This window comes from Vigna angularis, chromosome 10 (assembly GCF_016808095.1).
Source record: "Vigna angularis cultivar LongXiaoDou No.4 chromosome 10, ASM1680809v1, whole genome shotgun sequence".
NCBI lineage: Eukaryota > Viridiplantae > Streptophyta > Magnoliopsida > Fabales > Fabaceae > Vigna > Vigna angularis.
The window spans coordinates 5,111,124-5,135,259 of record NC_068979.1 but is presented as its reverse complement, the minus strand read 5'-3'; the positions used below and the strand labels follow the sequence as shown (position 1 = coordinate 5,135,259).

The window sequence follows — 24,136 nt, the reverse complement described above, 5'->3', positions numbered from 1 at the left end:
CTTCTATACTAATATAAGGCCTTTTGGGTCACTGTAATTTTCTGTGGCACTCGACAAGTAGATAAAAGCACAAAGCTTTTGTCAATTATCATCTATGAATGACCCGAGAAGATCTCAGAATTTGGAGGCAAATCTGTAGAGCTTTCAGGGTTTCATCAGATTTGGTTCACTTCAATTGGAAGGAAGAGAAATTAGGAGCTAGTATTACTGAGTCTGCAAGCTGGCGCCTGTAAAGTTAGTTGAAGCTTAATTGCAGATCATAAAAATTGCTCTTTTTATGATAAAGTTAGGTCTACCATCTACTTGAAGAAAACAAGAATAAATTGTGGAATAAAGTTATATTTGGGCTAATGGAAAAGAGAGCACTAAATTTCATTAAGTATCATCTACTGCATTCATAACTTGTTGCCTATACTTTTAGTTGATCCAATGCCATTCATTAAATAATCTAGTGGTTTTGTTCAATGAATTATATGAAGATGACAAATAATATAGCTTCGAAAGCAAGCATTGATCTTTATCTCTGTGGTAAAAACTTTTCAATTTTTTGAGAATCAGATTAAAATGTTTCTCAATTTTTGTTTACAGTCTAAAATATTATATTTTCAATATACATTGTTTTCGTGAATAATTTTCATTATGTTTTATAGGAAAATATTTGTAAGAAAATGTGAGAGTCCAGAAATTTAGTGGTATGAGGAGGACAAATGTCTACAAATAAAGAGATCAAGTGTTGCATGAGTATATAAATAGAAAATTTAAACAAGGATGGTCTCATTATTTTCAGACTTTGTATCTCTCTAAAACAGCATCCTCTACCTTTCCTCTCCCTTCTCTCTAGAAATTATCACTTCTTCTTCATATGATCATCAATCAGGCTGTGGTTGAGCTTTCTTGGTGTCAAGAGTTTTTCTTTGCACCGATCAAGTTGTTGTTTTGAGCTGGTAAGTTCAATTCCTTTGCCTTTTTGAAAAATTCTGCATTTCCTGTAACATGCAAGCATTGTACGGTCTTGCATGTGTTCATCAGCCTTTCATTATGTTTCTGTTTCTGGTTTGGTGTTTGAGTTCCTTTCACCAATCCAAAGTCTGTAGGCTGTCCTAGGATCACTTGAGGCTTAGCAAAACTGTGAAGAAGTTTTATTCTGTCAAGATGTACGGTTCGGTTGAGAGGTAAGGGAAGCTAGTTGATTTAATTAATTGATTTATGATGTATGAAAATGTTGGTTGATGATACTGCATGTATGTAAAAGTTGAATGTTGTGTGTTCGGAAATATTCGTGTGGGTTGTTGAATGCTATGGTTATGTTGTTTTCATTTCTGCAGAATTCTGGGAGTTTTGCCGAGAGAATTGTGAGGTAGTGAAATGATAAAAATGGAGAATTTTGTGTTTGAAGTAGTTTTAGTCTGTAGAGAGATTATGGACAAGTTGTTTAGAACTTGTTGAAGCCTTTGAATTACTCAAAACTGTACAAAAAGTAGGAAATTTGATTTTCAATCCTTGAGTTGATGATTCTGCAGAATTGATTCTCAAATCTGAGATGAAACTCTTTAAATGATATTAGAAAGGTTTAGGTATTCTTAGTTTAGTGTAGATATATGTATGATTCATGTTTGGAGGATTAGAAGTTTGGAAAAATGTTTAGTTTTGGTAAAATTTGATGTGTTCATAATTCTGCAGAAGTATCTGCTGAATTATGCTGAAAACTGAGGGTTCGTTGTTGACCGTGTTGGAACAATCGGTACCGTTATAGAGTCGCGCAGCGGAATAAAATACTTAGAAAGCGTGTTACGGTCACAAATCAAGTTTAATGGTCCGTTTTAGAAAAACAATTTTCTTAGAGAAAATTTATCAAACAGTTGATGTACGTACAATAAAATGAGTGTAGGGAATAAGAAGATCAACACATAATTTTTATCCTGGTTCGAATCAAAAGATTCTACGTCCAGTCGTTAATCACTATAAATAGTGATTAACCTTTTTCACTAAAAATGGTTTCACAAATTACAACAAATAGTGAATAAAGCAGATAAATAAACCTTCCTTCGACGAACGAACCGGAAGAAGAACACTCTGCCAACTCGAAGAGAACCGCTCCGACTATCGACAAACGAAACGCGAGCTTCTCCTATTCACGAGACCAGGCAAAGCACCTTGCTAACTCGAAGAGAGCTTGCTCCGACTATCGACACACGACACACGAGCCTCTCCTGTTCACGAGACCAAGCAAGGGAACTTGAACTATAGCTTCTGAGAACTTCCTCTGACAAACAGTATTCTGCAAGAGCTTCTGTTCAACAACGTTTTTTTTTTTTTTTTTTTGATTTCTCCAAATCAAAATATATAGCCAAGTACACTGAATGCCAAAGGTCAGCTCCCAACTGCCATGAATAATCGATTATTGTAAGTGATAATCGATTATTCAAGTCCGTTACAGGGTTTTCAAAATGTGATAATCGATTATATGAAGAGATAATCGATTATTCCTGTATGACTTTGTGATAATCGATTATTGCCATTCCATAATCGATTATTGCAGTTAAAAATGCAAGTTTACAAGGTTTACAAGAATTTCCTACTACATTTAATTTCTACAAATTGCTTTTAACTAATTCTAATATCTTCTTCAACTAAAACTTCTTGTAGCATCATCAAAACAAATTTCTTCAAGATTTACCAATACTCCTTATTGGTAACAATCTCCCCCTTTTTGATGATGATCAAAAATTCAATTTTAAAAGCAAGTTTGGCTTACCTGCAAAACATACAAGCTAACAAACAACAACAAGGTTAGCAATACCTGTAATAATTTATACTTCTCCCCTTGTATTATTCTTCTCCCCCTTTTTGATCAGAAGCAAAAAGATCGGATGTTGAAGGCTCCCCCTAAATATGATCTCCCCCTCAATTAATCAAAGGATGCATATAATCAAGAGATCATTTTATTTATGAAAATAAATATTACATTATAAGAAGAATGGACAAACTAGCCGTTTATGGTCATTTATAGCCGTTATGGGATGCTCCAACGGCTATATTTTTGAACCTGTCAGCGTGATAATCGATTATGGCTTGTGATAATCGATTATCAGTTCAATAATTACTGCCCAGAATTGCATGATAATCGATTATGCATAATGATAAGCGATTATCTGCTCAAGATTTTCCAGAATTGATTTTAATGCATGAATAATCGATTATAACTTAGTGATAATCGATTATGAAGCGTTAAGTTTACGAAAAATGCAAAAATTTGCATAGATTTTGATTCTAAGATATGTCTAACACTCCTAACTCTCTTCTAAGCTCAAAAAATCTATCTCCAGGTTTAACAAGAAAGCATTTCAGCTAGCACAATCAGTTCAGAAACTAATTTTGACAACACAAATTTCAACTTCTCAAACACCAACTATGATTCATGCACTCTCATATCCCAATTTGTTCAACTTCATATATTCAACTATGCATATCAAAACAACATATGAAAAAAATTCAATCACAAGAGCTGATTCAGGTGCTATCTTTCAACATTTTTTAAACAAAATAATTTACATCAAAATTATGCAAATTTGATAAGTTCATTTTCTGCATCCAGGCTCTCAATGTATATTATCATAGCTCATTCGTTATGCATTTGAACTTAAAAATAAATCTCCACAGAACCAACTTTGAAATAGAAATGACAATTTAATTTTCACATATCTTAATCATTAAAAATTGCTAATGAAAATCTATCGGCCAACTCATTTAAATGACTTTTTCATAGTTTTTGATGCTTGACAGAGATTACACCAAAGTAACTTCAAAGTACTCATGAAATTGAATACTAAGCCAGTTAAACACAAATTCAATAGATAATTATCAACAAAGCACTGAAATAACAATGCACATGGCTTTACATGACATGAATGAAATTCAACACCTGAATATTTTAAATAAATGAATTCACTTGATCAAAATGTGTAAACAGACACGAACATACCACAGGATGAATGAAACAGTGATCAACATATCATTTTCTCAACCAGGCATGAATATAACAGTAACTAAATAATGGAAGATCAAGTAAATACAGGATGCAACACCACAGTTTAAACAACACTTAGCTCAATTACTTGGTGCTTGAATGAAGGCTTTTGGATACCACTTGATGGAGTTACATCCTGGTTTGTAGCATCACTTCAAAGAGCATAATACCATAGAGCTCTCTTATCCTTTTGAAAACTTAACCTGCAAAGTAAAAACAATAGAGTTTTGGTCCCCATAATCTCATTTGGGTCCTTTGAGGTTAGAGACAATTTACTTTATAACAGGAATCCAAGCATATTTTCCATTTGGAACATCAAAATGTTTAATTTTACATTTGTTAGAAGTATGTCCCTTTTTCATACAATAAAAACAACAAACATCATGCACCTTGTTTTTCACAAAAGTCCCTTTCTCAACCCAAACTCTACGAGTTCTCTTAACTTTAGACTTTTTATGAAGATGCATGTTTATATTTCTAAGATTGCTCTTCCTAAAAACATTTTGAACATGTGAGATAGGCTTGATTTCTTTAGAAAGTAAATTTTCCAATATGTCAATGTCAAACATGTGACTTTTACAAGATAAACACTCAACAGGTTTTTCATTTGAATTAGATTCAGACAATTTTGTTTCAAGATTACTAACTTTGTTTCTTAATATGACTTCCTCATCTAATGCATTATCATACTTAATTTGCAATTGTTTAAATTCCTTTTTCAAATTTTTATGATCAACATTCAATTTTTCAGATTCATCAAGCAATTCAAGAAAAGCCTTTTGTACATCAAATTCACTAGATTCAAAGCTGGAATCACTTACTTGGCTTCCAGTATCTTCTGATTCAGCCATTAGACAAATATTGGCTTCTTCATCTGAATCACTTGAGCTTGTTGAGCTAGATGCATTGTCTTCCCAAGCTATGTAAGCTTTCTTCTTCTTTGGGAATTTCCTTTCTTTCTTTTCTTCACTTTTCTTGTTCTTTGGACATTCAGTTTTCATGTGTCCTTTTTCTCCACGTCCATAGCATTTAACACTTGAAGAAGATTCTTGATTTTCTCTCCTTTCTTTATGAAATTTGTCCTTACCTTTTGCCTTCATAAACTTGGCAAATTTCTTTATCATGAGGCTCATGTTCTCCTCATCATCAGAATCATCATCTTCAATCCTATTAGATTTCTTTACTTTGGAGATTTCGGACTTGAAGGCTAGTGTCTTTCTTTTGCCTTGATCTTCTTCAGCCGTCAATCTTCTCAACTCAAGCTCATGCTCACGGAGTTTCCCAAACAAAATTGGCATTGACATTTGAGTGAGATTTTGAGACTCAGAGATGGCAGTTACCTTTGGTTGCCACGACCTGTCCAATGATTTCAAAATTTTTACATTCAATTCATCAGTATCAAAAGTCTTACCCAACCCTGTCAAGTGGTTCACTATGTGAGTGAAACGCTTTTGGACATCAGAAATTGTTTCTCCAGGTTGCATTGTGAACATCTCATATTCCTGAATGAGAGTGTTCTTCCTTGCACGTTTCACATCCTCTGTTCCTTCATGTGTGACTCTCAGAACTTCCCACATTTCCTGTGCTGTCTTACACACAGAAATTCTATAAAATTCATCAAGCACAACAACAGATGAAATAATATTACGAGCCTTAATATCAAATTGAGCTCTTCTATTTTCCTCTGGAGTCCAGTTAAAGTATGGTTTTTCTACTTCTACACCATCAATAGTTCTTTTTGGAATATAGGGACCATTTAGTACAGCTTCCCAGATGCCTCTGTCAACAGACCCCATAAAAATTTCCATTCTGACTTTCCAGAATGCATAGTTATCACCAGTAAAGAGTGGTGGTCTGTTGATGGAAGCACCCTCGGCATATACTTGAGTTTGATGACCGGCCATTTTCGAAAAAAAATTTGAAAAAATATCAAAGCAAGCTCTGATACCAATTGTTGGAACAATCGGTACCGTTATAGAGTCGCGCAGCGGAATAAAATACTTAGAAAGCGTGTTACGGTCACAAATCAAGTTTAATGGTCCGTTTTAGAAAAACAATTTTCTTAGAGAAAATTTATCAAACAGTTGATGTACGTACAATAAAATGAGTGTAGGGAATAAGAAGATCAACACATAATTTTTATCCTGGTTCGAATCAAAAGATTCTACGTCCAGTCGTTAATCACTATAAATAGTGATTAACCTTTTTCACTAAAAATGGTTTCACAAATTACAACAAATAGTGAATAAAGCAGATAAATAAACCTTCCTTCGACGAACGAACCGGAAGAAGAACACTCTGCCAACTCGAAGAGAACCGCTCCGACTATCGACAAACGAAACGCGAGCTTCTCCTATTCACGAGACCAGGCAAAGCACCTTGCTAACTCGAAGAGAGCTTGCTCCGACTATCGACACACGACACACGAGCCTCTCCTGTTCACGAGACCAAGCAAGGGAACTTGAACTATAGCTTCTGAGAACTTCCTCTGACAAACAGTATTCTGCAAGAGCTTCTGTTCAACAACGTTTTTTTTTTTTTTTTTTTTTATTTCTCCAAATCAAAATATATAGCCAAGTACACTGAATGCCAAAGGTCAGCTCCCAACTGCCATGAATAATCGATTATTGTAAGTGATAATCGATTATTCAAGTCCGTTACAGGGTTTTCAAAATGTGATAATCGATTATATGAAGAGATAATCGATTATTCCTGTATGACTTTGTGATAATCGATTATTGCCATTCCATAATCGATTATTGCAGTTAAAAATGCAAGTTTAAAAGGTTTACAAGAATTTCCTACTACATTTAATTTCTACAAATTGCTTTTAACTAATTCTAATATCTTCTTCAACTAAAACTTCTTGTAGCATCATCAAAACAAATTTCTTCAAGATTTATCAATACTCCTTATTGGTAACAGACCGCTCGGTCATGTGTTGATTTGGCCGTTCGGCCTTGTTCTGCGCTCGGTCATTAACTGAGTTCGGTCTCTTTGGAGTCCTCTAGTTCATGACCGATCGACCTTAGTAGCGCTCGGTCTCGGTAGTGCTTGTTTTGTACTAGTGCTAGGTCTCGGTAGTGCTTGTTCTGTACTAGCGCTCGGTCTCGGTAGTGCTTGTTCTGTACTAGCGCTCGGTCTCGGTAGTGCTTGTTCTGTACTAACGCTCGGGTCTCGGTAGTGCTTGTTCTGTACTAGTGCTCGGTCTCGGTAGTGCTTGTTCTGTACTAGTGCTCGGTCTCGGTAGTGCTTGTTCTATACTAGCGCTCGGTCTCGGTAGTGCTTGTTCCATACAAGCGCTCGGTCTTGAGAGTGCTCGGTCTTGCATTGGTACTCGGTTTGCTATTGGTGTTCGGTCTTAACTACGTTCGGCCTCTGATGGGCCTTACCTGTTAACGACCTTTCGGTCTTTCTTAGTGGTCGGTCCTAAATAGTGTACGACCACTTCTTTAGTCTTATCTGTTATGAACAGTTCGGTCCTGTCCTTTGGGAAGTGAGTAACCGTTCGTTCTCCACCAGTCACAGAGTGTTCGGTCTAAGTCGATAGTGTTCGGCATAAGATAAAAACGTTCGGTTTAACTCTAGTTTTCGATTGTTCTAGTATTCGGCCCTAAAACTGTGTTCAGCTCATACTTGAGTCTTACTCTTAAATGACCGTTCGGTCATGTTAGTATGTAGGGAAAGTTTCTGCCGTTCGGTCTTGCTCATAGGTTATGATTGATCTTTCATGTTCGGTCGTATTCAAAGGTGGGATTATTGTTTTACTGTTATGTGTGATATTTATTTAAAGATGTGATGGCTAAGGAATGATCATAATTCTAATGTATTGATGATGAAGTATGATGGTATTTAAAATGTGATATGAATGGAATAATATGGATATGAAAGAGTATTCCAGTGAGGAATATCTCAGGATTTGTTATGGAATGGTAAAGTATGAATGTGGTCATGCTAAGGTGGCGTTTATCCTGATATTCTGTGATTACTCATTCTCAAGTAGAGAGGAGTAAATCATGTGTGAGAATGGCAGGAGATCCTAGTCCATAAGTTTAAGATGGGCGAGTTATAACGGACTAACCTCGGGTGACAACTGTTGAGGGCATCCCAGTTACTACATCACCCGGGTGCAAAAACGTCCTAGCTACACAGAATTCATACAGTCCGGACAGTCGGAGTAAAAGTGGTTGGTCATTGCATGTATTAAATGTTCGGTCATTGCTGGAAATGTATGTTGGTTGTTGCATGATTGACATGTTGGTTTTGTTTACTCTTATGTTTATCTGAAGTATATGTTATCATAGTTAATTAAATTACACTAGCTTACCCTTATTTTTCTGTCTTGTCATGTTGTCCGTTCGGTCGTCTTTGTCCTTGCAATGATCACCCTGTGGATGTGAGCAGAGTGTGCAGAAGGTTTCAGGAGCAGGCGCTGGCTGGAGAGGATGATTTCCGTTAAGTGTAAGACTATTTGGTCTTGTACCTGTTTTTGCAGTTAGTATAGGACCGTTCGGTTTAATACTCTGTTTGTATGACCATTCGGTATTTTGTATGACCGATCGGTCTGTTTTTTTATAATTTGTATTAGTGTAGGTTTCTGTAAAGTTTTTAATTTATGGTTATTTTATATAACTATGAGTTAGTTTTATTTCATGTAACTCTTCTATCTTATTGTAATTGTAAGAACTCTTAAGTATAGTTTACAGCTATATTTTTGGGATGTTACATAAAAAGGTGACAATATAATTTTTAACAAAAATAAAGATAAATAATTGATTCAGTATAATAAATATTGATATTTTTTTTATAATAATAAAAGATATAGTGTTAGTATACAATTTTTAATTTCATTAATTTTGTTAATAATTAAAGTATTTGAATATCTATTTATAATGTATATTTATTATAGCAAAAATTAAGATTAGGATGTGTTTATTAATTTTAAATTTTTTTCTTTAATTAATATTAGTGTATGTTTACTAATTTTAATTTTTGAAGGTTATAACCTTTGTGAAAACTTTTTTACGAGTTTTCTGCAAATAAAGAAGTAGTCAGAATTATTTTTCAATAGAAATTGTGGACAAAGTTGATAATTTATTGATAGTATGTTGTAAGAAAAATGAAAAAATTGTAGATTTTGAAACTAGTGATAAAAATTGTAATATAAATAGTTAAATTATAAAACTACAAAATAATAAAAATAAAAAATTACAAAATTATAGAATTATGAAATATAAAATTAAAAAAATTATAAATTAATGTGACAACAACTATGTAATTAAACTACAATAACTAAAATGAGAATTTTTTTAAACCCTGAATATACCACAAAAAATTTAATAAAAACTCAACTAAAATGTACTCAAGTTTACCAAAAATTAAAATTAAATATATATTAAAATAATAATTAACTTTCTAAGAAATGAAGGTATAACAATAAAATTCCAATTCTGGATTGATGAATAAATGGTAATAAGCGACAATTCTAAATTAGCATAATAAATCAGAATGATAAATATATAAAGTTAATCACATTTAAATTGTTAAAATTATATTTAAATGTATGTTTTTAAATAGCCACGTGACTATTAATTATTAATATATAGCTGAATGTCTTAGATTTATTAATTCTTTCCGTATGGGACTTAAACATGTAAATAACTAATAATTGATTTTTTTACTTGAAAACAGAATTGTATACTTACTTTATTGGTGAAATCAGTTTAAACTAATATAAATTACTTTATAGATCTGTTATGTATAAATACATTTTATTGCATAAATTTATATCAATATCTGCTGTAATATTGAGAAAGAATAATATATTAATAAGTTATATAATAACATCAATTATATAATACTATATCAATAAAACAAAAAGTAACAATGTATATGAAACCCCAGAATCACCCTTGAAATAATCATAGCTGTAAACAATGCATGGCTGCATGCTACCGTTTATAATACGTGAGATAATATTTAAAAAAAGAATACTGTGATTCTTAGCTTAATTCGTTGTTAAACCAGGAATAGAAAGTTTACCAGAAATTCAAATTATAAAAATTAAAAATAGAAAGACGTTGAAGTGTCGGTGCCAACTCCTTAAAGCAATCCCGACATAGAAAAACATAACAAAAAAACAAGACAAGGAGCTGAAGAATACAAAAAATAAAAGTTATGTCAAACAGCATCATCAATTATATTTATTTATATATATAAAAAGTAACAAGAAAATGAAGAAAACAATAGCAAATAAATTTAATGTTGGCCCGACAGGACCAAAAAAGACAATAAATGGTACAATAATATGTAACAACTGCCATGAAGTCTCAGCCTCTTGTCTAGAAAATCAAAACAAGGGTAGCCCAGCTCAATGCTAAGCATCCTATCACCTTCTTCAAGCACCTCATGGTTTCAGCTCCACTCTGCAATTTACAAACAGTGTAAACTTCAGAACATTAACATTTTACATATGTGCTACAGTAGTAACCTCCTCTGTCACACAGACATGAACACATAATCAATAAATAAATACCACGATCAAAGCATAGTACATTATTCCGACAACGATTGAACTCTTTGATTTTATTAACAATTCATGACTTCGCGATGTCTGTTCATTTCAGGATTCTACAAGAAGAGTTTAAAAGAAGGGACTAACAAAAAAACCAAGTGCATCTCAACATTGACGCGTGGACACACAGATATGAGTTTTATGATTGAAGTCAACAAAAAAAACAACTGAGGTTAAAAGTCAACAAAGCATATCAATGTCTCATCTCACTCCGCAGATCTGAACTACATTATTTGTAAAATGCAGATCTGATCTAAATTTCACAAACAGTAAAAGTTAAACCTAACTGTACACACACAAAACTTAACAGTGAAAGTTTGAAGCCTAACACAAGGATGAGGGTAAAAAAAAAGACAAAACAAGACTAATCTTAAGTGTAAAAATTTTAAGAATTGACATTTTAAGAATTGCTGCACATATGATTTATTTCTAGTTATATGCATTGTTGTATAAAAAAATGTCTTCAAAAATGTCTTCGTTTATACATATATTGTTTTCATAGCATGAATAGTGAATGTTAGTTTTTCTTTTAACGTAACACGTACCACATCCTCAGACGAGACTGGACCAGGAGACAATGCATCCTGGCTGGATCCCGGAGCTCCGACCGGCGGAGAGGGAGGTCCGAGCAATGTTGGCGACGGTGCTGGTGCAGTGTGCTTCTTACTCTTCTTGGTCGTCTTCTTCTTCGACTTTGGAGCCGGAGCGGGAACCTCAGCACTCGGTGCCACCACGGGTACCGGAACTGTCGGTGCTAGTGCAGGGGGAGAGCTCACGGGAACAGCCACAGGTGCAGTACTCACCGGAACTGGCGCCGGCGGCGAGCTCACTGGGGTCACAGCAGGAGGGGTGGCTGCCGGGGGGGTAGCTGCTGGAGGTGTGGCTGCAGGAGGTGTGGCAGCAGGAGGTGTGGCTGCTGGAGGGGTGGCTGCTGGAGGTGTGGCTACAGGAGGTGTGGCTGCAGGAGGTGTGACAGCCGGAGGTGTGGCTGCTGGAGGTGTGGCTGCAGGAGGTGTGGCAGTCGGAGGTGTGGCTGCTGGAGGTGTGGCAACCGGGGGTGTGGCTACAGGAGTTGTAGCAACCGGGGCTGTGGCGGCCGGGGGATTGGTCGCTGGAGCTGGTGCAGCGGTTTTAGATGGAGGCGAAGTAGTGGGAGATGATGCGGGGGTTGCGGTTGCAGCATTGGGGGAGGAAGATGGCGGAGATGACGTGGGAGAAGCAACCGGCGCCGGTGATTTAGGCTTAGAAGGGGTGGTGACTGGGGATGCAGAGGGAGTGGTGGTGGCGGCCGGAGGGGTCGTGGTGGGCGCCGCCGATGGAGACTGGCCTCCGACGGCTGCGACGACAACGGCGATGAGTGCGAGAGAGAGGAAGCTTTTCCGATCCATTTGAGTTGTGTTGGATTTTTTGAGAAAGAGTTAGATGGGGGACACAGTGAGAAGTGTGGGAGAAGGTTTATAAATAGATAGGACAGGACGCTCTGCTCTAATCTGTGACTGAAGGAAGATGGTAGTGGTGGTGTTGGGGAAGTGGGTCCCAACGAGATGGGCCCCCACTAGCCGTTGGATCAACGATTTTTGGGGTTAGGGTTCAGAAGCTTCACATTTGGGGGCCCACCCAAATAAGTTTCTCTTCTTGTGTTACCATTCTTCCAGTCTGGCCCTGTCCTGTTAGCTACGACCGTTAACACCAATGGGGTTGGGTAATCAAGGAATTACTCTTTTATAACGTCACATATTCAAGGTTAAATTAAATTTATAATCTTCAATTATAATTTCAACAATATTTTCCTCGAAGAAGTTATGTGCAAAAAAATATAAAACCAGAGCAGACATTAACACACGTGGATCATTACTCCTTCGTCAAGGACTAAAATAAATCATGAAAATCAAACTCTGAAAAGTTATTTGTAATAATCAAATTGAAAAAAAAAAAAAGTAATTTTAATCGCTACTATATGGTTTTACGCAGTGGGTGACATTATGAAAAAGGACTTGTTTTATTGGTAATCAATAATAACAGTTAACACGTTATAATAAAGAAAACAATAGAATGCATAACTAACTAATAAGTAATATTTTAATGAGCGTATAATAAAATTGAATCGCATGGTATCTACGAAACATGTTAAATGCAAGTAAAAGAAATAACAATATAGGTTATCTTCCAGGTATGTATGATAGTTGTATGTATAATACAGCTGGGAAGTTATGGTGGAGCCGTGGATACAAGATGATGTAGGATTGTATAATGAACCAATGAGATTGAGCCAGAGAGGATGTTGGGCAATAATTGCACCAGAGATTATTAGAAGAAGGAGCTGGTGACATCACCGACACAACTATAACACCTTCTTCAAACTTCAAGCACTTTTCAAAATCCTCTTCTCATATCTTTATGAAATTAAGCAAGAAATGTAGGTTTGGGACTACGATTGGATATTCAAAATAATATCAATACATTTTCATAATTTTGTTATTTTTATCAATATGATGACACTATTTTATTGTGTACATATTGAATAATTTTTATACCATAATTTCATACCTTTTTTGAAAAATATCTTATCAAATTATCTTAAAAGTTGTTAAACAAAAACAAAGTACAGCCTGGATGTCATTTAATATAACCCGTATTATTTCGCTTAAAGTTTTACTTAAATAATCATAACTCAGTGATAAGTTCTTTTAACGTATAACGAACCATATTCATTTCATAATTGACTTTAATGAGATACTCAATGATTGTTTTATTATCCCATGATGTACTTTATAGCTAAAACGGGTTTCTCTCTAATATACACACAGATAAATAAGATTTAAAAGAGTTGTAAGTAGTTTTTTTCTTCTAAAAATAAGTAGTTGTTAATATATTAGTTTTTGGTAGTAGAAGATTTAATCTCGCAACCTATCATTTCATCTCGTCCACTTTTATTAACCGACTAATTTTATTTATCTTTACATGTTATGGGACAAATGTATGGAAATGAGGTGAGAATATTACTCATTTCTTATACTATATTCCTCTTTGAAAAAATATATATAAATATTTAGATAAAAAATATTTTTTTATATTTTATTACTTTGAAAACATTTTCTTTTTGCAATTTTTATTTAATATATAATAATAATAATAACTTTAAAATACTAATGTGTGCTTTCCATCTAATTTGATTTTCTAAATATGTAAGATGTGCATTCAGTGCAGAACAATTTAGTGGTGAAAAAATATGATGAGAATAAATTAGTACAAGAAAAGTATATCCGGAGGAAATTTAAGATGGCATTATTTAACGAAATTTTTTTATCAGAAAAATATATAAATAAATATACAACAATGTACAAATAAATTTAAGATGGCATTTAACGAAACATTGTCATTGCATATGTGTCTAAGCATAGGAATAGCCAACTAAACCATATTTTTAAATTACTCAGATTTGATAATTGTCCATGTAAATGCTTTAACTCTCTAAGATGAAAAGAACATATAATATTTTGTATTTTTAATAAAGGGTAAAATGTAACTTATGAGGGTGTTGGAAGAAAAAAAGAAACGTGTAGGAAGTAGTAGCCGGATTTGGATATCCCACCCGGAGGACCAAATGAGGTGCAAGACAGAACAAAAAAGGGGAGTTTTCCTCCACCACTACACAGTACTCCCTGCACCTCTTTATTCCTTTTTTACCCTTCAATAAATGGATGTCAACATTCGTTGTTCGACAAACGGATGTCAACATTCGTTCGACAAACCAATGTCAATGTATGTCACCTTTCACAGCGTTCCCATGGCCCAACTCTCCCTCGACAGCCCTTCCCTCCCTCCTCAGCACCCAAAACGTTGTCCTTGCACTCCAAAGCCTCATGGACTTCTTAAACTTCAGCAATCCCAAAACTCTCACTAAAAATCTCACCACAAACATCCCCACTTTCTTCTACTACACATCCGCAACCTCCAGCCTCGTTGTTCTTTTTCATTTCTCCACCACTCTCCCAAAACAAATCAAAGATCAACAATTTCTACTTTACTTCCTAGATTTACCTACAATATCCATGGACATCTTTCCAAACGAAACCCTCAACCCTTTGAGCCACATTAACCAGATTTTCGGTCGGATAGCGGAAGCCATGAAGCCGTAAATTAACATTCTCTCCCTCCATTAGCTATAATAGCAAGCTTTTTAAGCATATATTTCTGGAGTTTGTTCCCTTTTCCTTGTTTGGGGTTTTCTTGGGAAAAAAAAAAGGGAAAGAAGCAATTAGGTATAATATAATTAAAGCAAAAAAGAAGACAAGAAATGAGAAGAGTGAAATGAAAATGGGAGAGGAAAGGAAGTGAAACGAAAATGGAAGAAGAAAATGGAATTCGTAAGAGATGGGTGGGGTATAGCTACCTAGCAAAAGTAAATGAGTAAAAGTAAGAAGGATAAAATTAAAATTAAAAGAATTTAGGGAGGTGGAGGAAGCATGGTGTGGTGGTGAAGAGAGGAACAGCTACAAAAAGGAATATGAATGGGCTTTCTTGGCACACTGGGCTCGTTTAAGAAAAAACAAATTTTGGGCATTTCTTCCTACATCCCTACATTTTCTTCCTGAATCCCCTATATTAAGAAAATACCAACTCCGCCCTCAGTCAAAGTCAAGACTCTAGATTTGAATACACCCAATCCGAAACATAGAAATGTTATAAATTTAGTGTTTTGAAAACTATATTCAAATTCAAAAATATCTTTCGAAATGTTAGGGAATCACTGGCAGTCTTATTTGCGTCTTTCAACCCTTTCGATTTTTCCTCAACCCCAGTCATTCATCACCATCTTCAAAGGTGGGACGAGAATTAAAATTGAAAAAGGTATAAAGAGACACATGATATGAAGATATAAAGAGACACATGATATGAAGATGCAGAAACCATTGGTGCAAGAAGACCCAAGAGATAGACATCTAGAATACGAGGGGACCGTGATAGGTAAAATGAAAAGAGAGATATCAAGAGTCTAACTTTGACTGATGGGTAAAGCTGGTAATTTTTAATTTAGAAGGTGCATGAAGAGAAAATGGGAGTGCATGTAGAAAAGCCCTGGGATTCCATACTCAGTGGATCAAAACTGACAGCATGAATCAAAAGAAAATTCCTTGTTTATATGATATTTGTGCTTTCAACAATTTTTTTTATGAAATTTAATTTTTCCCTAATCGTTCTTCAAGTTTGAACAGTTTCTTAAGTTTTATATAACCCATTGTTGAATAAACCGAGTCAAGAAACAAAACATAAATTAATTAATCAATTATCATAGCTCGCACCAACATCCTTCTCTTTTAATTCACTTAAATAACAATAAAGTAAAATGAGAAAAATTCAACAAATTTTCTTTCTTTTGCACGCCACTCAAGTTCTGAATCTGAAAACAGGGATTTCTTGAAACCCGTAGAGCTGGCAGTGTTTTACATAACGTGGCCACAAAATCTATGTTGTGCACGCCTAGCAATAAACTCAACTCAAAATCAACTTGGACATCCTCTTCATCATTCCCTATGTTGGACATCCTTTTCAATTTTCAACCAACATTTTGTTTTTTTTTTCTCTCTAGTTTTTTTTTAACATAATTTTAAGTTAAGATATCTACGAAAAAATAAGATAAGAAAAAAATTATAATGTTATTTAAGAAAACTTGTACGGATACACCTAATAATCTCATGTTATTTAAGAATCGAGCTCCTTTAGAAATCGAAATCAACGAAAATTTAAATATTTTTTCTTCCTTTTAATCCTTCTATATACTTTATACGTTTTCAAAAACAAAACGGAAATTCTAAGTCTCAATATAAATAACAGATCAAATGGATTGATCTTAACACACGAAAATATCATGAATATTTCCGTGGACAATGGTAATTAATGAACTTATATTGTGGTGTAGTTTTTCTACACCCTTAACTCCACGATTAAAAGATGTTTGAAATAGAGTTTGTTTAGTTTAAGGCAAAGTTGAATAGAGTTAGGTTAAAAACTTGAAAGCCCTAACACATGACACATGCATTTATAGATTATGTCTTCGATAGCCGCATTTTCTTGAGACCACCCCACTTGTACTTGCATGTATTATTTATCCGAGTTGGTCACTTTTTGAGTTGGAAAAGGAATGACTCCATCATACATTCAGCAGGGACTTTGAATACATTAGGCACATTGATTGGCTTCTTATGGAGGGGACCAGACTCATAAACTCTTATGCTTAATTCCCAAGAGATCTTCTCTTTTCCTTTTCAAAACTATCAATCTTCTGCCCATTTTCATTGCATGTTCGGAATATATAGTAGATTTCATTTTAGGTCGTAAAGAACTGAAAAGCTTTTTAATAAATGAAAGGATTTTTGTTGTATTCTTGCTTGATATATACAAAAGAACAAGGAAAATCAAGATTTTTACGTACGAATTTTATGAGAGGAATCTGATATACAAATATAACGTGGAATGATTTCATTCCTTCCCTTTTTTCTTCTTCTATATTTTAAATTACATGATTATCCAACTAGAAGTAAACATGTAGGATTTGCGTAATTTTTAACAAAAGGTGTTTTTGGTAATGAAGAAGTAATTGTTGAAAACCAAACATCCATTTAACCACTCTACGAAAGCAGTAGCAAAATAGCAATATTGGAAGGCAAGTAATGAAAAAAAAAGGGCTAAAATTTCTTCAAGTTCTCATCCATTGATCTAAGTTTGAAGTTTGAAGCAATCATGGTTCCCATGTATTTGAAGAAAGGCATTTTAGAGAAGAGGGTGGTGCATATGATACTCACTGTCTGTACTGTGTTACATGTGCAACACAGCTTATTATCGTGTCACGAGCAGCAAGGTGCGCCACAACTAACTACAACAATTATATAATTAATCAATCCTTAAATTCGATGTGCATGTCCCTTTCACATAACACAAAACCAAGGCCTATCCTAAAACTTCATTTCTTTCCATTAACCATGGATTACCAGCTCTCACAAAATGCACCCACCAAGGCCAAAAATCATAATTTGAGGCCTAATATGCCAACATACACTAACAACTGCTCTTGTTTCTTCTGCATCATGTCTGAAAAAATTCCTCCCCTCAGAAGAGCGAAAATCGCTCGCTACTTAAAACAAATGCCTCTCAGAGACCACCAAGAACACATCCTCGCGTTAAGTGGGTGGTGGAAAATCGCCATAACCAACCCCAACGATCCAGAATTTCCTTCCCTTGGCATCTTCAGATGCATGGCCAAGTTAATTCAAAAGGGAGTCACTCACAAAGATTGGCTCCTTAGGTGTCAGAACATATACATCCCTTATTATGCGGCACATGTCATTGGTTCTTACACCATGAACAAACCCAAGTTTGCTTATAAAGCTGTTAAGTCCAACGTGGTTCGGCCACTGATAGAACTATTACGGGGCAAGATTAGTTGGGTTGAGAAAAGAGTTGCACTTCGCGCACTGGGTCATTTGGCCAGCCATGAAGCAACTTTTGAAGCCGTCGCTGAGCATGAAGCGGAGGTGGTAGAAGCAGCCATTGACATAGCATCCACGGGCCTAGCAGAGGTGTATGAAAAGTTCTTTGGATTGAAGGAATCGGAGAGGTTGCAGTACCATCGGAACTTGCTGACAAGAGGGCATGGAGACTTGGAATTAGAGAACAGAAAGGCAGAAGAATGGGCCAGCCAGCTTCAGTGTTGGGCTCTCTATCTCCTTGATTGTTTTGCACGTAGAGAAAGATCTCTGAGAATAATTTGCAAAAAGAGATTCTTGAAGGACTTGTGTGGAATGTGGGGTGGTTTAGTAAACCCAACATCACCTTCGGGAATAGGGCTTCTAAAAACTCTTTGTAACACCCAGATGGGGAGAGAAAGTGTGGCAGATTTAGAAGAAGTGGTAGTGAATCTTTGTAATGTGTCAAGATCCTCAGATGACAGGCAACACATGGCAATTAATAGTCTTTTGCAACTTCTTAGAGATCCAGTTACAAGATATAAGGTGATAGATACTACTGTTCCAGTTCTTGCTGATTTGGTTGAGCTCGGAAGCATGGGAGGGAAACCCAAAGTGGGGCAAGAAATCATGCAGACCCTCTTGCAGGATTACCACAAAATCAAGTTTTGTGAGCTGAATTTGAAGAGTGGGAGAACCAAGAGAGCATTGACAGAATTATGGGAGATGAAGGTGGAAAGAGTCAAAAGAGAAAGCCTAATGAATGAGGAAGAAATAAGAGAAAAAGAAGTGTTGGCTGGTATTTTGAAACGAGAAGGGAATCGAGAATTTGGATCAGGGAACATAGAAAAAGCTGTGGTGAAGTACACAGAGGCTTTGGATCTGTGCCCATTAAAAACTAAGAAAGAGAGAATTGTGCTTCATAGCAATAGAGCACGGTGCCACTTGCTTCTTAGAGATCCAGAAGCTGCACTCAGCGATACCACGCGAGCTCTGTGCTTATCCGATGCGGCGAGAGCGTGTGTTCCAAGCAAGAGTCTGTGGAGAAGATCACAGGCTTATGACATGAAAGGGCTAGCCAAGGAGAGTTTGATGGATTGTTTAACGTTCATTAGCGACCGATTCCGTTCTCGAAAGAGAAGGGGATTCAAGATCCCACACTACGCGGCACAAATGGTAAACAAACAGATGAACGCCACGTGGCTCTTTGCTTCAGCTGAGTCAAGTTGGAATTATACACGCCAAGAACTGAATGAATTTGTGGTCCAAAATAAAATTGATGCTCTCATGGTGAGGAAGAAGATGAGGATGAGGATGAGAAGATGGTAACAGATTTTTGTTGTCCGAAAAACTGGAAATTTATGTTTTTAATTTCTTGCCTGTGTTTTTGGATAGTGATGGTGTGAAAAGTTCATGCATGGTACTGTTGAATAGTTATTGTACCGAGACTGATAGGTACTCGGTACACTTCTTAGACAGACGTATATTTATGTAGGAAAAGTAATCCTTTCACACTTGCATGATAATCAAGATATATAAAAAAAGAAAATTTAACGTTTTTTTTTTCTTACATTTTTTTTATGTCCGAGAATAAGTTAATATATTAATATTTCAGTCATAAATTTTATATTTGAATATAAATTATTAATATATATTATTATATTATTGAAATAGATTGTGAAGTAAATATTTTTTTATATAATATTAAAATATTAATATATTCAATCGTCAATTAGTTTTAAAGAGAGTCCCTCGTTTTATGCTGTTTTCGTTATTATCCCTTTCTATTTATTTTTTTATTTCAATATTATCCTTTTCTATATATTCTCTTACTTTTTGTTTTTTCACTTTTATCCACTTTGCTTTTAGTCTATGTCGCACAACATACATCAAGTTCGACATAATAGTATAAAGATGTAAAAACTATGTTCTTTAATAAAACAAATCACTTTTATCAAGTTAAAATTTGAAAAATATACCTAAAGACTTCTTTTTAATATTTAAAAAATAACAAAGTTAATTTAAATATTTAGGTGCTTACGCATTCAAATTAATATTCGTAAACACATGACGCCCTTGTTTATCACTTTATCATTAACTCACAAAATACCGATACAAACAAAATTCCAAAAAAGGGAAAAAAAGAGAGAGGAAGAAGTAGTGAATATTTTATAAAATATGTAAAAATTAGAAGACAGTATGTAATAATACTTTATTGGGTATGCCTTTCAATATATGGCTTCTGTTAAGGTACATCCCTTACGATTCTCATTCATTTTCTTCTCTATTTAAGGCAGGTTTGCATACAATTTTTTTTCTTTTTATAAAATGTTAAAATTGTGACCTCATGGTAAATTTTAGTGTTGCACTTTTGTTTTTAAATAAATCATAATTTATTAAGTTCAACTTTATCTCCAAATACGTTGGAGTCAGGTATGTTTGCATATAACTCTCTTTTTTTCTATTAAATTTTGATTTTCTTTTAATATTGTTACTTGTTAGAATTTACAATTTTTTAATATAAAATATATGTTAATAAAAAATTTAAACTTTTAGAAAAACACGTAATTTATTTGGCACTTATTATTAAATATTTCTTTTTGATTTATTATCTGTTCTCGTTTTATTTATTTATAAGGTTGTCAATTCATATAGTTTATTATATTTACTCATCATCCAGTTACAGGCATATTTTACCTTTTTTAAATATATTTTTTTAGCAGTAGAATTTAAATTTTTATTGAACATTAAAGAAACTAAAAACACTCATCGATATTTCAGAATGTGGACCTCATGTAGTCTATCTCATCATTTTTTTTTTCTTTTTTGTATTTTCTTAATCATGAAGAGATTTTATATTCTTAAAAAAAATCCAACCATTAATTTTTATACAACCCCATAACTCACAAGAATAATACTGCATTATATCAGAAAATTACACTAATGTTTTGCATAAGAGCTCACTAGCTACTACCACAAAACCTTTTATCAATGTTAGCCACGCACATCTGTCTCAAAGCCCTCACTTGTAAATAACATTTTTCTTTTGTTTTTTTATAAACTAGACAATTGCAACCCACACCACATATCATCTTTCTTTTTTTGTTATTAGACTCTATTTTTAGGCCATATTGTCATAAGTAATCTACCACATTATTAGGGAATCAAGTCTTCCCATCCAACGATAGCACGTCTTCAGATGTTATCTACCTTATGACATGTGGTGAGGAGAATGCACACCGAACCAGAACATTAACAATAAATCAGGAAATGAAGTTATGACTAGGAGTGTTTACAAAATGATAAGAATGTAATACTCCTTTCTCGCTTGAATAGTTTAATACTACCTCATTCTCACTAGACCAATTTAATAACGAAAGTACAAACAAACCTATTCGTCTCGAATCTGTTTTCATATATGGGCTGGGCAACCACATAGTGGCTATTAGAATGAAAAGATAAATGGTTATCTAATCATCCAATGCCATAATTTACAAGATTGTACAAAGGTTAACATATATTATTACAATTTAAAAAGCGGCACAAAGATTGAGCCTTAAGAGGAAGATCAGTTAGTAAGGGTCAGCTTTTAATCAATAGTTCTGTTGCATTTTCCGAAGCTTGTGAAAAACCAGCAGTAATGTAGTAGATAGGCGAAACATACTGAAACCTACAAAAAAACACGTAATCCTGTATTGAATTTGCTTTTACAGAGATAGTGAATAGACTATACTGTATATTGGGTAATTATTTATAAACACTACAGGACAAGACCATAAATTTAAGAAAAAAAGAAATTGAAAAACAGAGCCATTCACTCACCTGGCCGTTATTTCAAGGAGTTCAATCATCAGAAGAGCTCAAGGCAGCAACAACCGACCCTGTTGTTGCAAACGTTGATGCTACGTCATGATAGTCTTTCCATGAGGTTGTTACCTTCAGAGATGGGTATAGCCACCTTTTGACAGAATCCACAAAGGAATTTGGATCCAAGCTCAAAATGGCTTCCCAATCAACCTGCAAACCTTGTGGGATGCTTCCTGTGAACTCCATATTAGCAGCAAGGAACAAACCCAGCATGACTGCAAATCCGACTACAGCAGATCCTCTGGACAGTGGCATAAAGTTATACCTGAAAGAGGAATAAATTTACGGAATGACTTGGACCAAAGATAGAAGAAAAAGATTTACATAATGGCTTCAAATGCGACAAGAGGCTAGACAAGCTATGTATTTTTACAAGGCCCTACCAATAATATGTCATCCTTAAAATTGCATCTCTCACATTTGCGAGCGCATCAAAATCAGTAGACCCATAATTTTCACCACAGTAAGCATTGCAGAGAGCCTGAAAGATATCAAGATGGATACAAGGTAAATTGTCAGATTTCATCTACTAGAAAAATAAATAAACAGGTATTCATGTGAGACTTTAAATAATGAAACATAGTGTCAGCAGATTTCTAAACAATTCCAATGAAAGCATCAACCACGTTTTAATGATAAAAGGGACATGGATCCTTGGTAAAGACTAAAACAGACATCCTTTACAGGAGCTAGGGTGGGGATGAATTGAATTTTAAAAATCCAATAAAGTAGATTAAATTTGAAATTCAGGTCCATTTAGTTATATCAAGTTGATTTGAATTTTTTAATCTAGTTTGAATTTGAATTTATATTTGATTAAATTTGGCATTAAAACCAAGGCTATTTATATAATAAATTAAGTTTTATTTGAACTAATTTAGTTGTTATATTTATTTACTAAATAATTAAGATATCTCTCAAAATTAAATTATTAATTTTGAGGGAGTGACCATTTACAGTGTCTAATAACACTGGTTCAAAATAATGATAGTCGTAATCCTTGATTCTAGTTGAAGTTTTTCCCTTTTTTTGTATTACTTTTTCTTACTGCAAAATTATTTTTACTTATAAATATTTTTCTGACTTTTTTTTATCATATGGCAATATATACACCTACGTATTTGTAATATACTGTCTTATTGTTGAAATTTTTTCTTTTCTATAAATATTAGTCTTCCAAAAACAAAAACAATTTGTGATAAACAAGACCCATTGCCCTTTTTAGGCTCGCTGGCCTAGTTAGGTTTATTGACTTGTTTGTAGGTCTTCCTATAAATTAGGCCACGTAAACAGGATTTTACGTAATATCAGACTTTTAAATAGGCCATACTTAAGCTTTAAAAGGGACTTGTAATAGGTAACTAAGGCCAATGATGTACAGGCCCAGGCTGAAGATGTCCCAACCAGATGCTCCAACCAAAGTTGAGCCGAGGACACCTAGGCCGAATCTAAGCCAAGGATGCCCCCATCCAAGACTGACCAAACAGCACCCCAACATACCAATCAATTTTTTTGACAAACATTGATTTTGGAATTGAATAACTGGATTTCTTGCACGATCGGTATTAGAAGCAATCCACATAAAGAGGCCCCATAGGGTCATATATATATATATATATATATATATATATATATATATATATATATATATATATATATATATATAGGTTTGCTAACTTGCATACACTCTTTTTTCAGTTGGTACATTTTAGCAATGTGTATCGGATTTTAATAGACAAAAATATTCTCATATATTATGAATTCTAAGTTTTAGGGTTAACGGTATTTGAATAATTTTCATTCTCAAAACTAAAAAAAACAAGAAACCCCCAAACCCTTACTCACCTCCGTCATTCCTCTCAACCTTTCCTCTTTCATCTCTCTCACTCTAACATTTTCTCCGTCATCCCACTGTAAAGAGTTGAGTCATTAGCATATTCGCCTTCAAGCAAAGTTTATTCAACATCTCTTCAATTTCATTATCTTCACTAACCTCTCTAATTTCATCATCTGCGGATGTTGAATCATCATCTCTACAAAAACCCTCCAGGTCAATTACCTATTCCTTCGAGCTTGTGAAAATTAGATAAAATTAGATAAGACAAAAATTATAAAATGAAAACTCATTACAAAATCATTTTTTGTAAGAAATTGTTTAACAGCGAGTGTTTTTGATTTTTTCCAGGCCAATTACCAATTCTTTCG

The 24,136-nt window shown here is 34.4% G+C and overlaps 3 protein-coding genes across 3 annotated transcripts; 1 reads left to right on the top strand and 2 right to left on the bottom strand.

Annotated features, from left to right (window-relative positions):
• Positions 1-10,217: 10,217 nt before the first annotated feature.
• LOC108335298 (classical arabinogalactan protein 9) lies at positions 10,218-12,055 on the bottom strand. Its single transcript, XM_017571282.2, has 2 exons — positions 11,147-12,055; positions 10,218-10,452 (listed from the first exon to the last, which is right to left on the bottom strand). The coding sequence occupies exons 1-2, from the start codon at positions 11,987-11,989 to the stop codon at positions 10,369-10,371; spliced, it is 927 nt and encodes a 308-aa protein (XP_017426771.2). The 5' UTR covers positions 11,990-12,055; the 3' UTR covers positions 10,218-10,368.
• Positions 12,056-17,553: 5,498 nt separating this feature from the next.
• LOC108334780 (uncharacterized) lies at positions 17,554-19,470 on the top strand. Its single transcript, XM_017570718.2, has 2 exons — positions 17,554-19,289; positions 19,460-19,470. Exons 1-2 carry the CDS (start codon positions 17,582-17,584, stop codon positions 19,468-19,470), a joined length of 1,719 nt encoding a protein of 572 aa, XP_017426207.1. The 5' UTR covers positions 17,554-17,581.
• A 1,988-nt stretch (positions 19,471-21,458) lies between these two features.
• On the bottom strand, positions 21,459-23,911 carry LOC128194295 (suppressor of RPS4-RLD 1-like). The gene is made up of 4 exons (XM_052869505.1): positions 23,777-23,911; positions 22,315-22,412; positions 21,887-22,196; positions 21,459-21,734 (listed from the first exon to the last, which is right to left on the bottom strand). Exons 1-3 carry the CDS (start codon positions 23,807-23,809, stop codon positions 21,908-21,910), a joined length of 420 nt encoding a protein of 139 aa, XP_052725465.1. The 5' UTR covers positions 23,810-23,911; the 3' UTR covers positions 21,459-21,734; positions 21,887-21,907.
• Positions 23,912-24,136: the final 225 nt, after the last annotated feature.

What these genes read in the sequence shown, in the direction of transcription:
- LOC108335298 (XM_017571282.2), bottom strand. Translation starts at nt 11,989, where the DNA reads ATGGATCGGAAAAGCTTCCTCTCTCTCGCACTCATCGCCGTTGTCGTC. An exon ending in CAGTCTCGTCTGAGGATGTG is followed by an intron (nt 10,453 to 11,146) that starts GTACGTGTTACG and finishes TGTAAATTGCAG; the next exon opens with AGTGGAGCTGAAACCATGAG.
- LOC108334780 (XM_017570718.2), top strand. Translation starts at nt 17,582, where the DNA reads ATGGATTACCAGCTCTCACAAAATGCACCCACCAAGGCCAAAAATCAT.
- LOC128194295 (XM_052869505.1), bottom strand. Translation starts at nt 23,809, where the DNA reads ATGAAAGAGGAAAGGTTGAGAGGAATGACGGAG. An exon ending in GGTTGAGAGGAATGACGGAG is followed by an intron (nt 22,413 to 23,776) that starts GTGAGTAAGGGT and finishes GATATCTTTCAG; the next exon opens with GCTCTCTGCAATGCTTACTG. An exon ending in TTAAGGATGACATATTATTG is followed by an intron (nt 22,197 to 22,314) that starts GTAGGGCCTTGT and finishes TTCCTCTTTCAG; the next exon opens with GTATAACTTTATGCCACTGT.